The sequence below is a fragment of the Lissotriton helveticus genome, chromosome 1_1, assembly GCF_964261635.1.
Source record: "Lissotriton helveticus chromosome 1_1, aLisHel1.1, whole genome shotgun sequence".
Classification (NCBI taxonomy): domain Eukaryota; kingdom Metazoa; phylum Chordata; class Amphibia; order Caudata; family Salamandridae; genus Lissotriton; species Lissotriton helveticus.
In genome coordinates this window covers 2,051,477,013-2,051,494,058 of record NC_136057.1, presented here as the reverse complement: position 1 = coordinate 2,051,494,058, position 17,046 = coordinate 2,051,477,013, and the positions used below count along the sequence as shown (strand labels likewise).

General features: G+C 45.7%; 1 protein-coding gene across 3 annotated transcripts in view; it reads left to right on the top strand.

Moving 5' to 3' along the window:
- The window catches only part of LOC144755726 (interferon-induced protein 44-like), a 210,437-nt gene extending 197,474 nt beyond the window's left edge, over positions 1 to 12,963 (top strand). For all 3 annotated transcript variants that reach the window (XM_078644922.1, XM_078644929.1, XM_078644939.1), the window contains exon 8: positions 12,145 to 12,963. In XM_078644922.1, coding sequence (XP_078501048.1) covers positions 12,145 to 12,348 — 204 coding nt within the window. In that variant the 3' untranslated portion in view covers positions 12,349 to 12,963. The remainder of the gene's footprint in view (positions 1 to 12,144) is intronic.
- The last annotated feature ends 4,083 nt before the right edge of the window (positions 12,964 to 17,046 follow it).

The following is a 17,046-nucleotide window of genomic DNA, read 5'->3' as shown; positions in this document are numbered from 1 at the left end:
ACAAGAAACGGTCATACATCTGGCCCTTAGTGATTTAAGTTAAAATGAAAATTCCCTTTTGTAATCTGACATTAAAATTAAAATTTTCAAATTCAGCTTTTGATTTATAATGGCCCATTTTCTATATTTCCCTAGGAGGAAGAAAATTGCCTTGGGCTTGGCCCAGTGCCAGTGAAGTAGGAGGAGCATATAGAAGCCAGGTATTCCACCTTGTCTAGAGCCAAGACCAGTGGTTCCTCTTGCAGTTTGACCCAATCAAAGTTTGAAGACACGCAAGCTTAGTGAAACCTAAAACTATAACTGGCGGAAAGGAAAATTGCACTGGTCCTAGAGGAGAAGAAACTAGCTTTGAACATGAAAAAGGGCCCTGATGGCTCATGAAGTAAGCCAGAAAGAACGGGTCCTAAAGGGAAAACATTTCTCTGAGTCCAGTGATAACAGTGGCAGTGACAGTGGAGTGCCTAGGAGAGGTAAAAGAGTCCTCAACCCCGAACACCTGGTACCTATGTAGTAGGAATGACATTGACATGTGGTTTGAGGCCTATGATGTAGCTTATATACATAGGGTCCCAAAGGATGACTGGACAGCAGCCTGAGGAAGTACATGTCCATTTCAGAGAGGGGTATTTTGTTGGCCTCGGAGAAAGCAGACAAGATGACAATGCCACCACAAAAGAAGCCCTTTTTGTGTAGTTTACTTTAACCCTTGAGAAGTTTCATTTGAAGTTCAAGGATAACCAGAAACAGCCTCCCCAGTCATGGGGTGATTTTATGGAAGGTTGGGTGAAGGGCAGCAAAGTGGATGATGTACAATTTAATGCTGAAAGAGCACATGTTCAGTAATTGTTTTGCAAAGTTGTGCCAATACCTAATCTATTGTACGCTCACTGCACCCAGAGAGCTTGGAAAGAAGGCTGACCATTGGATCAGTATCAGAGTATCCAAAAAGTACCTGGACACCAAGTGAGTCTCTAAATGCCTCTCCTTAGGTCCTGGAGGCTTAGACGTTTCATCCAGTGGTGGATTAGGACTTAAAGGACTAAAGTCAGACATAAAAATCTTTGACAAGGATGATCCTGGTTAGCTTATCTGACCCATGCTCCATCATGGTCAGCGTCCAATAGCACCTAGATCCTGCTCTACCTCGACCACTGACTATCATTGCCAGTTTGTGTTTCTTAGCATCATTTCTATTTAAAACTGCAAAAATAAATTGGTATCTCCATATTCCCTTATTTGATGTTTGTCATTTTGGTGTCAATTTGTTTAGTACATTTTACTCTATTTTTCTAGTTCATTTTGGGGTTTTCATTTTTTGCATTTTGATTTTATTACTGTTTTGCTGCGTGCTCTGTGCAGCAGCTACCCAGTTGTTGAGCTCAGGTTAATTTATTGACCCTAAAGGTTCTACCTGACAAGAATTGTGATCATAACTTGAGGTAGGTACTTATCCTCCTGAACTGATAACCCAATTTCATGCAATGGGCCCATGTCATCCAAGTGGCCCCGGACTGGGCCAGGAGAGTGTGATAGCAGGACCTTCTGAGCATGAGCATCTGTTCTTCGATCAAAATACCACTTTGGGAGAGCCTCCTGCCTCTGCATAAGGGCCGGGTCCCCCTCTCCAATCTATTCAATCTACCCCTTCATGCGTGGAGATTGAGAGGCAATTGACTACTTTCAATTTGCCGCCTGAAGTAGTGGATGTCATACTCAATGCCAGAATCCTCTCCATTAAAACTGCCTATGCTGGCCACTGATGCTTCTTTGCCCAGATGTTGGAGAAGGATTAGGGCAAACCCCGTTGTTGTATTATCTCTATGCTGGCCAGTGGGCCAAATTTGAAACTTGGCATAGTGCCCTGGATACTTACCCCTTACGGCAAAGCTGTTGAATGTCCATTTGTTTGTTTTGTCTGTAGCCCAGCAAGGCCTTTCACTGGGCATGGTCAAATGTTATGTGTCAGACCTTTCTGCCAATCTACATTTTCCAGACCAACAGCCCTTGTTTAAATCATCTGCTGTGATGAGGTTTATTCAGTGTTTAAAACATGTTCCCTCCCATACCATTTGTGATTCCACAATGGGATCTTAATTCGGTCTTGACATTTCCTTATTTTTGTTTATTGGGCCTATGCATATCTTATCACGGTGTCTCTTGACCTTGAAGATTGTTTTCCTTATTGCGATTTCATCAACTTGTCACATGAGTGAACTGCAGCACATTCAGTGCAACAACTCTAGATCACCTTTTTATGGACAAATTGAGACTGAATACTTGGGCTGCCTTCTCCACATTGAATAATCGATCACTCTGCCACTGTTCTTTTATTCCTCTCACCCCTTGGGAGTGGAAGAGAGTCTCAATCTGTGGACACTGGAAAGGCTTTAAGTTTTTAGACTGATTGTTCCAAAGCCCGCTGAATAGATCAACTATCTGTGTGTTTTTCTGGTGCAAAGAAAGGGAAGGCTATGGAGAAGAAGGCCTTGATGAGGGTCTAGACCTCTGCATTAAGATCTGCTACGCACTGCCCAGGAAGCAGCCCCTGGAATGTCTAGAAGCCCATTCCACCTCGACCAACGCTGTTACCACTGCATCAGTGAAAGGGATGCCTGTCCTTGATATCTGCTAGGCAGTGCCATGGGAGTTGGTGTCTACATTCACAAAGCACTGCTGCCATGAAAGGCAGATCCGGAGGGAAGGGCACTTTACCTGCACAGTTCTACTAGACATTCAGGTCTGAGCTCTCTCCACAGACCATCTACCTTGATGATGTACTCTTTTGTTAACTATTCTGAAGAGAGGAAACTGTGATTAGAAGTATCCATTAGAAGAACAACTTTTATTTTGTTATTTTTTTTTATTTCAAAAACCTTTATTGTACCTTAATGCACATACACAGCTCCTGGCCTACAACCCGCAATTGGGCCGGCCGCTAGTTAAGGTCAAAGTACATTTACCGATAGCCCCAGCAAGCATAGCAGCAGTGTTCAATATCATTATTATGGTAGTCCATCGTAGTGCATTGTCAATATACAGTTACAATCGGTCTTATTTTGGTATACAGCAGTAACATCAAACCAGTATACTTCCCCCCCCAACCCAACAACCCAGAATCCAGTCTAAACAGCGGTGAAAGTGTTAATGATCAGTAGACAGGCTAGTCAATCAGGGTCCAAGTTATTGCAGCAGCGATATAGGCAGTGGTCACTACTAGCAGTTCTATACAAGGCACATGAGGCCGAGACAGCATATAGTGGAACAGTGAGGCTAGCTCAAATGGCACGTTCATGTTGACCCGTCACAGGACGAGACAGGAAGCAACTATACTATAATCAGAACGCCACAGCGTGTATCTACCCAGTAAACCACCTAGGCACTACTCTCTCGCATCAAACAGACATCAGTCACTGTCAAGCTTAGATAGCATGTATGCAGTGTAAGGGCCCCACACGTCCAGCGGGCGTGAGCTAGCAGGTAGTTCTTCATAATAACAAGTCAGCTGATCGCGACAATATGCCATGTCTTGTAACCATAATTTGACATCAGGTGCCCGTCTACCACCCCAACAAGTAGCCACCTTCCGCTTAGCGATCTGCAACGCCAATGACACCAGTTTCCTCACTCCGACTGGTACAGCAGTCGTCATACCCAGTAGGCATAGGCGCGGGTCCTTGGCAATCTCAGTCGATGTCATATCAGATAACGCTACAGTCACCTCGCCCCAGAAGTCAGACACTCGTGCGCATTCCCAGGCCAAATGGAAAAAATCAGCACCATCCAAGCCGCACCGCACACAACCTGATGATTCGCGGAGACCGTACCTGGCCAGTTGTGCAGGCGTATAATACCATTGTTGCAAGAATTTATACTGTATAATTCGAAAATTCCCATTCGCTGCAAATTTACCGGTCATAGAACAGCATTCAATCCATTCATCATCTGTCAAGGGGTCAGGCAGACAAGCATCCCATCTAGCCCTCGCTGCCTCACTCCCTCCTCCCTCATCCTCTTGCGATGCCTTATACAGTCGCGATATCAGCTTCACCCTAGAAGTTGTTGAATATATTATCTGTAAGGCTCCTAGCGTGAGCGGCTCCGCTGGAAAAGAGGAATACAGGGCTCTTATCGCTGCTCGCAACCGAACATAAAAAAAGGTTGCCATAGTTGCATTTGGTGTCCGATCCAATAGATGCTGTAATGGGAGAAACTGAGCATTCGGAAAAATATCGCCCATAGTGGTTACCCCGGCCCCCTGTAGCAACTGTATCGCTCCCACCTCTCCAGTAACCGAGATATATGTATGATATAGCAGAGGCATTCCCGGTGCATATAGTGGTAGTCTGTTAGAACGCTTGCCCAATTCTCCCCATGCCTTAGACGTGTACTGCACCGTGTCCACTTCACCTTTCTCGTATATAGAATGAGAATTAACTATCATCGTCTTCAGGGGCAGTGGCTGTACCGCACTGGCTTTGAGAGCCACATGCGGTGTGTACGGTGGTGCCGAGAGCCAGTAAGTGGCGAAATGGGCCTGTGTGCACAGATAATATAATTTCATGTCTGGTACGGCGAACCCATCCAACTCATAAGGCTTTGATAGTGTATCCCACTTCACTCGCGGTTTCTTCCCTGCCCAGGCTAACGAGAGTAACAAAGATTGGAGCTGTGCGAAAAAATGCGATGTTAAGGCAATTGGTATATTAACGAAATAGTACAGAAATTTAGGCAGGACTACCATTTTAATCAGAGAAATCCGGTCAGCAAACGAGAGTGGCAAACGTATCCAACGGGTCACCTGCTCTTCCAGTTTGGAAATTGCCACTCCGTAGTTGGCTCTGACCATCTCTTGGACATCTCTGTGCACCCAGACTCCCAGGTATCGAACAAGTTCAGTGGCCCATTCTAAGGGAAACTCCAGCCCAAACGGTTGCGTGACATCTGTGAGAGGTAATATTATGGATTTGTCCCAGTTAATTGTAAGGCCCGAAAAGTGCCCGAATCGGATGAACTCTCGAAGTATTTTCTCCAAATTTTATACAGGTTCCCTCACAAATAGGACCATATCATCGGCGTACATGGACACCGCAAGAGATCTAAGAGGAAATCGTAACGCCGTGTCCGCGTATCTCTGTCTCAATATACACTCTAGAGGTTCCATTATGATGGCAAACAGTAAGGGCGAGAGTGGGCATCCCTGTCTAGTCTCTCTCTGCACAGAAAATGGGTCCGACACATGTCCATTCACCCTTACCCGTGCAATTGGGTTCGTATACAGCAAGGTAATCAAGGATATGAAGAAGTAGGGCACCCCCATGCGTTGTAGCACCGCTATCATATATTTCCAGGCCACTGAATCGAATGCCTTGGCAGCGTCCAACAGCACAGCCACCGCAGCAAGGTCAGGTTTAAGGAGATGTAGAACAGCGAATAGTGCCCTTAAATTATGCGTTGTGGAGCGAAGGGGAACGAAGCCTGACTGGTCCAGTAGAATCATAACAGGCAATATCAAGCGCAATCGTGTCGTATTCATCAGCGACAGAGGTCTGTACGACTCGCATTGATTACGGGGCTTGCCCGGTTTTGGTAAAGCTACCAGCAAAGCTTCCCTCATCGTGGCCGGTAATTGTCCCTGCTCCAAGGCCTCTTCAAGGACCATCGCCAAATGTGGCAACAGCAGGTCCACAAACTCTTTATAGAACTCACATGGGAAGCCATCAGTGCCTGCCGCCTTGCCATTCGGTAGAGCCGCAATCGCCTCACGTAGCTCCCCCTCCGTGATATGATGCATTAAAAAATCTTGCTGTCCGTTTGATAGCCAGACCAGTGCTATGTCTTCCAGATAGTGTGCCAGTTCCTCCTATCCAGCAGTGTCCCTATGCCCATACATCCGCTCATAATACTGTACAAAGCAAGCCAGCACACCTCCGCACTTGTGACATTCACATCCCCATCCATGATTTCTTGCACTCCACAGTGTCGAGCCCACGGTTCTTTAATCCTGTCAGCTAGCCCTCATCCTGGTCGCCCACCCTCTCCGTAATACCTTGCTCCAGTACGTTTGGACAGAAAGTTTACCTCTTGGTCCACTAGGACATTATACTCAGAGACCTTAAGCCGTATGTCCGCCAAGAGAGGTTCCGCTGGTAGGAGTTCATGCTGACGTTCCATTGAGAGCAGTTCGCGCTCCAACCTGGCCATGGAGTCTCTCAATGATTTGAGCACACCAGACTGCATTCCAATACACTTTCCCCTTACAGTCACCTTGAAGGCCTCCCATACAGTCCCCATGTCTCTCACAGATCCAATATTCTGAACAAAGAAATCCTCAATGCCTGTTTTCAGTTCCTCATGGAAGACTGTATCCATTTAAGCGCCAGGTGGCAAACGCCACGAAAAGGGCGCTGGTGTATGCGATGGCCAGCTTACTTCCATCAGCACAGGGGCGTGATTAGACAGTGTTCGTGGAAGATGGGACACCTTCATCACCCATCCACTCACATCCCTCGTCACCAGCCAGTAATCTAATCGCGACCAGGTGTCATGCGCCGATGTATAACAAGTACCCTCACGCTCACCAGGATGGCCAAGCCTCCACACATCTACCAATCCAAGTCCATTCATGCCAGCACAAACCGCAGAGAGGGCCTTTTTAGCGGTGCAGATGCGATCATCTTTCTTATCCAACGCATTGTTAATTGTTACATGTAGATCCCCCCCACAGACAATTGCGGAGGGCGGTAGGGCATACACCTTATTCCATAGATTGTTATAGAACTCTGGGTCATCAACATTCGGACCATATACATTGACCATTGTGACCAGTATACCGCACAGCTTCCCATGCAATATTATATATCTACCCTCCTTATCAATTTCTTCATGGATCGAGACAAATGGCGAATTTTTCTTGATTAAGATCATGACCCCCCGGGCATAAGAGGAGTAGGTGGAGGCCAGTCGAGTACCCGCCCATTGTCTAGCGACCGTTTCCGCAGCCCGCCCCCTAAGGTGTGTCTCTTGGAGAAAAACCACCTGCACTCCATGTCTGTTTAAATATGCCAAAACCTGCCTCGTCTTCTGCGGTCTATTCAATCCCCTCACATTCCACGTTATCCAGCAGATTTTGCCCCCATTATCCATGTGCCCCATCAAGTGGTATCCATTCAAGCAAAGCTATCTTGACCACTGCCCAGTACCCATTATGTAACATAGAACAACAGAGCAGCTGAGGAGTCATTAGCGCCTTCACAGAAGCTAAACAAATAAGTAGCCAACCCACATCCAACCCGTCTATCATCCCACCCAACTGCACATCCATACCAGCAAAAGTGCTGAGTAAGGCCTGGATTCCGCAAACCCCCCTAACCCTCCCCCCACCCACTTCAGCTCCCCCAAACTGCCAAAGCCATTCCCCACCCCCCAACTTCCAAACTTCCAACCTTGCTCCAAACATTATGTGGGGTATTCCCATACGAGGGGCTCTAGAGGCGTCCATCTCCCGTGAACGGGGATACACGGGAGGTGACCGAGCCAGGTATGGAATCTGCATACTTAACCACCTTAGAATCGTGTCCCTAGCATACAGCAGTTGATTATCTCATAATGCAGGGACGGTACATCGAAGAATTTACCAGTGCAGTCACGGTGCTTCTGGAGCAGAGACCAGCACCATCACACATGTTAACCTACGCCGTCATTGACCAGCGTATTCCATATCTCTCGCGCTGCCCCATACATGCGAGGATATTAACCAAGCACCTTCTGAGCGTCTCAACAACCATACACAGCAGCCGCCCAGTGTCAAGCATAACATTTGTGATCATCAGTGAATGTCCGCATCCCCCACCACCATCACCAAAAGAAGCGCAGCTGTTAAATCTTATCGGTGGACACAACTATGAGGGCAATCACAGCTCATCTGTGAGGATGAATTAGTTATTCGGCACCCACTAAAATTGCACATTCCGTTATAGTGACGCACTGTAAACCAAACTGTACTTTGAGAAGCAGCGCGCCCCAACATATAGCTGCCGTGAAAGGCGTATCATGTTCATATCACATCCCTTACATTGAAGTGCACATCTAGGCGTCAGTTATGTATTTAGTAATCACAGAAACATTCAGCGCATTAGTTCTGCAGGAGTATTCAAAGCGGTCCAGTCTACCATTGAAGTCACGTGAAACTCCCTCCTCCATTGCAAAGGTACAGTTTGTTCAGGTTCATGGGAGAGGGTATCACAGTGTATAGGAGCGAGAGCCCCTGAGAGCAACGCCATTCGGCCAGATCCACTCCGAACGTTAGTCAGCTTCGTCAACCCGTTCCTCATCTCCTTCCTGCGCCATAATGGAATCCCGCTTTCGCTTTTTCTGTTTTTTAGCATAATCCATGGCCACTTTCGGTGACGTGAAAATCTTATTGTCTGATGGGGCTCCAATCCGCAGTCGGGCCGGATAAAGCATGGCATATTGTATTCCTTCCTCCCTGAGCAGCTGCTTCACTCCGTTGAATTCTTTCCTTGCCGTGTGTACCGCCATCGTGAAATCAGGAAAAAACTCCAGTTTATTGCCCTGATAATCTATAACACCTTTCTCTCTTGCCAGACGTAAGATCGCATCTCTGTCTTTATAGTTGAGTATTCGGGCAATGATGGGGCGTGGAGGCAAACCAGGCGCTGGTCGTTTTGCCAGGGAGCGGTGTGCTCTCTCAACTATAAATACCCTAGACAAGTTCTCAGCCCCAAACAGATCTATAACTAAGTGTTCCATGAAGTCTTCCATTTTGCCAACATTCGTGGATTCCGGCAGCCCGGTGACGCGAATGTTGCTGCGTCTGGACCGCCCTTCCAACTCCTCATTCTTACCCTGAATAACTGCCAGTACACGTTCCATGTTGAACACTTTAGTATTAACTGTGGCCAGGCCATCCTCTGTGGCCAAAACTCGTTGCTCCACCTCGTTCATTCTTTCATTTTGTCTATCAAACTACGTGGCCAAATGATCCAGCCGGAGGTTAACCGCCTCCATCGTGCCCTGGACTGCAATGTTCTCTGCATGGCCAGTAGTGTCGTTTCCAAGTTCGGCGTCCCACCGGCCGCCCAGGCCAGCTCATTGTCTGGTGGTGATTGTGAGGAGGATAACGTGGTTTTCTTCGAGTCAAAGTTCAATTTAGGCTGGTTCCTCTCCGGCCTGCCCATGCTGCCTCCGATGTAAAATGGCGGCCCCCGCTAGTGCCCGGCCCGCGCAGCGTCCAAACGGGCTATAGTCGATGCGTAGAGGGCGACCAGCGATCAGGAGGCACCCCGCGCACAAATATATGTACAGTGTCCAGAGCTCCAGCGATGACCACTGCAGCGTCCCCCTAGGGCTGAGCCTCAGACACGCTATCTGCGCCCCCGCCTCCAAATAATCACAAGCAGAGCACAATGTCAGGGCAACCTCCTTCCCAAATAGCCGCCTCCCTTCCTCTGTCAATGAGCCGCTGCGGAGCCTCATGGCGTCTTCACAAGGCCGCCCCGGACTATGCCACCATCGCTCTGCCTCCTCCTAACTGCCGCCAGGCCCGCAACCCACCCAGCCAGCCGCAAATCGCGCGGAACGGCCTGGTTCGGCCTGGCGCCGCCTCCGCAGCCCGGGCCTCCCCATGACCGCTACCCCACTCACCGCTACCAGCATAGGCGATCGCGAACCCCGGCCGCAGCCGTCCGTCTCAGCCGCCGATCCTCAGGCTATCGTAGTACGCCAGCTTCCTTTCAGGCGTCAATCCGGTACAGACCGTTATGTCCCAACAGCCGAGGGCTCTAGCTTCACCCGCAGTATGATCGCTTCACTCTCGCCGGCTCCGCACCGACTCAACAGTCGCAGGATCCTCCAAGCACAACAGGGCCGATTCTTCGTCAGTCTAGCCGCGCCTCCGATTTCTTCTCCAAACGGGCTGCAGTCGCCAGGAAAACCTCTCCAGTCGGCGCCACAGATATCCAGGCACTCGTGACCGCAAAAGTGGTTAGTGGTAATGGCAGAATATGTCGGATAATGAAAGGATATTTGCTCGGTCTGGCGGAGCCTCACATAAGTGCGGCCATCTTGCCAGGCGCCCTCTAGCGCCCCCGTTTTAGAAGAACAACTTACTTACCTTTGGTAATGCTCTTTGTGGTGGCAACATTATGCAACCATTATGTGGAGTGGTCTCTTTCTTTATAAAGTCTCGGGCTTGGAGCTTACACAGGCATATGGTGGGCCCTCCTTGACACACGCCGGTGTCAACTGGTGATCAGTGTGGCCTGGCTGCGCAGGGTCGGGTCTGACGGGTTTGTGGTCCAGCGGGCCGGGGTACGGCAGGCGCACAGGATCGCAGGCAACTCCGGTAACGAGGACGACGTCGGCCTTGTGGCAGGATGGGAGGCGCCACCCTGGCAGAGACGTTTGGCTTTCCGGAAGAGGACCACGTCCATGGCTACATTCACACCCTTACGCTGGCCTGGCATATGCCGGGCCATCCCAATCTGCTCATGCGTACCGGGGGGGGGGACATGCAACATTTTCACGAGGACCCCCACTGGCTGGGGTGACATGGTTGCGTCCACTGGCCACTACACTCCATACACCAGAGGTGTATGTCGCTGTCGATATGGGTGTGTTCTGCATACTGCGGTCTGACCAGCAAATCGCCGCATCTCTTGGCATTGTGTACTTTCCCAATCATGGTTCTACTGCATCCTTCACACATGCCTGGTGGCCACCTCTCCCCACATTCGGCTATTGTGTGGCTGAGGTGCCATGCTATTGATTGGTCATGTTCACGGCTTGCCCAGGATACCATTGTAAGTTGTTCTATCGTAACTGGTGGGTGGGCATGTTGTTGGGCATGTTAGTTGTGATTTTGTGACGTGTGCATTGCCAGAGTTGTGAATTGCATGATTGTGGATTTGAGGTGAGTGGGGTGTTAATTTGGCACTTGCCAAGGGGCTGTGCATTTCCCTTGGTGCTATCCTGGGAACACTGGATGCTGACGGGCTGTCGGAGGGTGAAGTGATCATGCACACTGGCTGTGTATTTGGAGGCAACTTTGGTGAAGGTCCCACGGTGTTCTGATGTTGCCTGCACATTGATGTGTGACATGTGCTTTCTGTTGCGCTGATTGTGTGCTGTGTCACCGGGGGGCACGGGTGGGACTTGTGTGCAGTGGATTGCCCCCAACACGTGCGTGAATTCAGCTATGGCGCATGGTCCTTGCTTGGTCTCCAGCTGTTCGTGCACATTGTGTTGGACATATATGGACAGGGATTACAGGGTGATGGTGATGTCCAGAACAAGTGTGGGGACTTGGATGTGGCTGGCTGTGAGACTCCGCCGACTCTGGCGGGTGTTGGTTGGGGTGTGCCAGAGGCCAACATGTGTAGCACAGCCAGCAGCTTAGTGTGGGGTGGGAGGTTGGTTGTCCGCTGTGTTGGTGCCTTAGGCCTGTTGGGCGATGATGGGCAGGATGCGTAGGATTGTTGTCCCTTTCAGCATGTAGTGGACAGTGACATTGTCAAGTGTTGGGCCTGTGAGGCATGTGCATTTCCTGGGGGGCCCCTGTCTTTGTCTGCGCTGCCTCGGTGGTGATCTGGGGAGAGTGGGTGTTGTAGCCCTCTTGGGTGTCCGGGCTGCATGATGAGTGGCTCCATGGCATCCGGTGCCCTTCCGATGACACACTGGGCTGTTCTCCCTTTTGTGGTGCAGGCTGCCGTCCAACTTCACACCAGGTCAGAGCATGTGTTGATTTCCTGCTGCTAACGAGCCTTATCGCTTGTTTTGTGTTCTTATCACAGTACTGACTGGTCGTTGTGAATGTTGAGGTGTCGTCTTTTCGCAGGTTTTTGCACGGGAACGCCTACTCTGCATCTCATTAGCGACAGTTGTGGTGGTCCTCTGTGGCGATGTTTTTTGCGGCTGCTTTTGTGGATAAACTGGTGCTGTGGGCTGTTAGCACCAGCTTGTGAATGGGTTGGTAAATTTATCACGACTTTGGCTGCGATAAAGTGCCATTAATTCGGCGATAGCTCCTTGTGAATATACCCCTCAGTCTCGTAGGTTGTGTTGATACGGATTGCGTGATATTATGCTTTCTAAATAATATTTCTATTCTTTTTCTGTGTTTTTCAGGTCAATACAGCTTCAGCTCGCCTCGGAATCCCAGTTTCTTGCATTTTGCCAGTTAAAAATTATTCATCTGAGTTGGAGCTTGAATGTAACAATGACATCTTGATACTAAATGTCCTTCAACAGATTATGCGCTTTGCAGACAATTATTTTGATAACATTACTGTTGAGAGAGTGGATTCCAGTTCAGGCAGTGCAATTGTCTAATATTTGTGCTGAATCTTTGTGATGTCATTACAAACCTCACATTAACTACACCGCCTCAGATTCTCACCTTGTGCGACGGTTGACAAATGAAGTACATGGGATGTTTGTTGTTGTCTTTATTTAAATCAAAAACACCCTAAAAAACGTTAGTGCGGAAATTAACTGTGTGCCGGATAGCTTGAAGGGCAGTTCGATTGTGAAATGCATATAGTGCCACACTATATGGCTCAGTGGCATTCCTCATCGATAGCACTGGAACCTACACACTTTTCATACTACTTCAATGGATTGTGGAAAGACAAGGTATCTGCAGGCAAAGCAACACTATATCCAATATACATTTCATTAATTTTAATATTATCAATATGAATAATTACATTTAATTGTAGCTCAGCAATATGGTTTGCTTTTCTCACTCCCATTAACTATTGATAATGCTTACACCGTGTTTTGTAATCAGCAGTGCCTTATGTGCTTTGAACATGACCAGCAGTGTTTGTCATGCTTGCACTAAAATAATCACACTTTTTCATAAATGTCTTACCTTGTTTCATATTGTCTTTTGTAATTGATTTTGATTGCTAACATTAAACGTGAAAATAGTTTAAAAAGCAAGCCCTATTTTATTGTCATATTATTATTTGTATATTGGTTGTTGGCGGACATATTTTTAGGTCAACATTTGAGACTGCTTTACCTGTGTTGTCAGACTATTAGACATCAGACTATTAGACAGAGACGCTTTGGGCCGGCAGTCTTCTTCAGTTGGTTAGTAAAATTGTCATTCACATTTTCCTTACTCCTACCACAGCATTCAGCATGAAGCAATGGTTCCACGTTATAAAGTAGTCTCATTCAGGGCCAGGGGCTGGTGGGGCAATGCCTCTGTTTAAAAAAAATATATTATTTTTTGTTTTTAAATACTTTTATATAAGGGTTTTTTAATTTTTTTAGAAGAGCTTAGCAGCACACAACTTATTAAAACGGGCACTGCTTTGGCAGCTATATTTGAATTATTCTTTTTTTCATTCTTTAACTTTCCAAAAAAGCAAAGGTGTTACTGTGGACATACCGTCCATCTTCAACATTAAAGAATGAGAACGAAGTAAAAGAAAACATTTTCTAGCAATCAAAGATCGTCGACATCATGCTGTAAAATGCACCAGCCGACTTGGAGTGCATACATTTACATCTAGTTAAATTGTGAACTTTGCTTAGAGTGTTAAACATTTCTATTAAATGCTATCAGTTAACCCACTACCACTTACACACTTATACCGATGGGAAACACTCTCTGTGTCTGTTACATCTGTACACTTCCTCTGCAAAGGATAATTGTGCCATAGAAATTATTCTCAATCTCAACGAACAAACATAACAATGATAAAGGCATGTTTATTTTATTGCAGATTAGATTTAGCTTTCATGCATATACTTCTAAGTGCTTCAATGCCTTTTTAACTCTCCTGATCTCTGATATATCATTTTAGAAACCACGTTTTTTTCTCTTTCATAATAGGTGGCACACTAGCACACCTGCTGAACAAAAGTCTGCATTCTTCAGTGCCACTATTCTTCACCATTATACGTAGGCACTGGTGCAGCTTGGCTTGTCAACAGCACACACGCTCCTTTAATAACGGGGCATTTTTCTTGAACAGCTTTACAGATGAAAGTGAAACTGAGGGGACACAGAAGGACCCCAATCCAAATACCTTTCCGATATAGGATACCTCTAAACTTAAAAGAACAAGGTTATTTATGCACATTTTCCCCGTCATAGACCATGATTTGTAATTTGACGGTCGAGCCATCCTCCACTGCCAGGGCAATGGAGTAAGTTACTCCATCACCCTAGCAGAGTTCCCGACCGCCAAATTATGAAATGTAACCATGAAATGTTTGCTACCCCACTGGACATTTCAACCATTCACAGGTACAGCCATCAAGACAGTTCTTGCGAATGCATTGGCACTTTGCAGTACTGCTCCGTCAAACATGATGAAGCTGTACAGCAGTTTCTATATATTTTATTATCAAAAACAAAATCCAAAAATAGGTTTTTGGATTTGAAAAACAAAAAAAAAACAATGCCCCGTTCACCATGGGATTCATCTTCCTTGGCAAGGGAGGCAATTTTATTTGTTTTTTACTGCTCTTTACTGCCAGGGCTTTCCTGGTGTGACAGGCAGTAAAACCAAACCAGCTATATATAAACTTATCCAATTGGGTGGCCAACACATAGCCAATTCTTTGACGACCCTTACCTTGTCGGGCCATCAGAGAAGTATGCCCAAAGCAGCGATGAAGTAGTCTTTGCCTTTGCCAAACTATGGTCCATCCACTTATAAATTCAGTGGCAGTAAGGATACTCCATCAGTGTTTCCAACGGGAGTATGGTGACCGCTACTATATAAATCGGGCCCATAGTCTTAGATGCATACCCATATTATATATGACAGATTAAATTAAAAACATAGGATACCACTGTTATTGGGCATGTATGTGTATAGCATTGGTCTTCAAACCTCTTAGGGCTAGATGTAGGTAATTGTAATTTACCGATTCGAAAATACCGAATTTTACCGATTCAGTATTTTCGAATCAGTAAATGCAATGTAGATAAAAAGTCGGTAAAAAATACCGAATCATTAAGATTCGGTATTTACCGGTTCGGTAATTGCCATTCATTCCTATGGGCCTAGAGGCCCATAGGAATGAATGTCCATTACCGAATCGGTAAATACCGATTCGGTAAAATAGGGAAAGAGTCGGGTGGCAGGGTGGCACTTTGACACCCTGTTGCACCCCTGAATAGTGCTGGTGTGCACATGTGGCATACATACATGCCCTAAGTGCATGTATGTCTGTCACATGGCACAGGTGTAAATGCACAGATTTGCATTTAGAGAGGAATTCCTTATTTACCACCAACTAATAGTTGGTGGTAAATAACGATTCCTTAAAGCACAAAATCACTCTTTTAAGTGCTTCCTACATCTCATTTACCGATTCGGTAAATACCGAATCGGTAAATGATGATTCGGTAAATAGTGAATCGGTAAATACCGATTCATTATTTACAGAATCGGTAAATATACCACCTACATCTGAAAAGGCTATTACCGGTCGGTAACGGCCGATTTCGGCAGTTACCGACTGGTACTAGCCTTCCTACATCTGGCCCTTAGTTCCTCTACCCTTGTGTAAAAAAAAATACTAATAATCACCCCCAACAATGTTTCACAATAATTCTGTTAAATGGCCAATGTTTAAACATTTTTTAACATTGCAAGTAAGTTCTGTCCGTTTTTACACATAGTCTCAGTCAAAATATGCATAGCAAAATTTGTTAATGATGGCCCATTACACAGTGGCCTACTGCCGCTCATTTTTTATCACTTAAAACAAGGCATGATGCTTCTCTTGATCAGCCTGGCACCCCTCAGAGTCACTTAAGGCCCACCCAGGGAGGCTCGCCCACCAGGTTCAAGACTTCTTTTGAATAGGGTATACATTGATATATATCCGCCTTTTACTATATTGCAAATATTGATTATCAGTAACCTTTGCAGTGTAGGTGTGTCACTCCTCCTGGGGGCAAGCAAGTGCTGAGGAGTTATTCTCAAACACTGGGATAAGGCCGTTAGTAATTATGTTTTCCAGTCCCATTATGGAGTGTCTTATTGCACACAGTGCTTTAAACATCATTTTATAGTTTGATCATGTGTGAGAGTGCAATGTCATTGGAATTTTGTCCTTACTGTAGATGAAGGACCGCACAATAACACAATTGAATAAACTCATCTCTAAATCTGGGTGCATTATTCTATCCACAAATTCAGCATGTTGCCCCTATTTTTAACCCTTGTGAGTAATATAGAAATTAGTATACCTTTCTCTTGTTCAGAATAGTTTATTAAATTTTATATTAACAAACCAACAATTTAAAAATAGTACAATGAGAGTACCCAATAAGAATATATGGAGATTATCAACATCAATTACATTTTAACAGGTACATTATGATATAATATAGTGTTACTGAAAATTGAAAAGGGCGGTAGAAGAAGCAATTATACATATGTTAATAATCATTAAAATAGAACTACTATCAAATAAAAACTATGCAGTAATATCGATAAATAATTAACTTATAGAAAAATACATTTTAAGAAGATAGATCATTATCAATAGGTTTCCAAAATAAATGATAAGAATTACAATTATGATTTACACCATTAAAGATTAAATGGACTCCTCTTCTAGTAAAAAATAACCCATGACCACCAAACATGAACAGATAATAATGAAACATCTTTCCAACATGAGGTAATGGATTTTAAAGCTGCTGATAACAGGAAATTAAAAAGTTTACTTTCTAAGTCAATACATTTTTGAGAAAGAATGACAGATTTACAAATTAGCTAATTAAATGATAAATCTTCATGAATATTAAGTATTTTCTCTAACATCCCAAACTTCAGTCCAAAATCTATACTACGATTATAAAGGAAGAATATACCACCTACATCTGAAAAGGCTATTACCGGTCGGTAACGGCCGATTTCGGCAGTTACCGACTGGTACTAGCCTTCCTACATCTGGCCCTTAGTTCCTCTACCCTTGTGTAAAAAAAAATACTAATAATCACCCCCAACAATGTTTCACAATAATTCTGTTAAATGGCCAATGTTT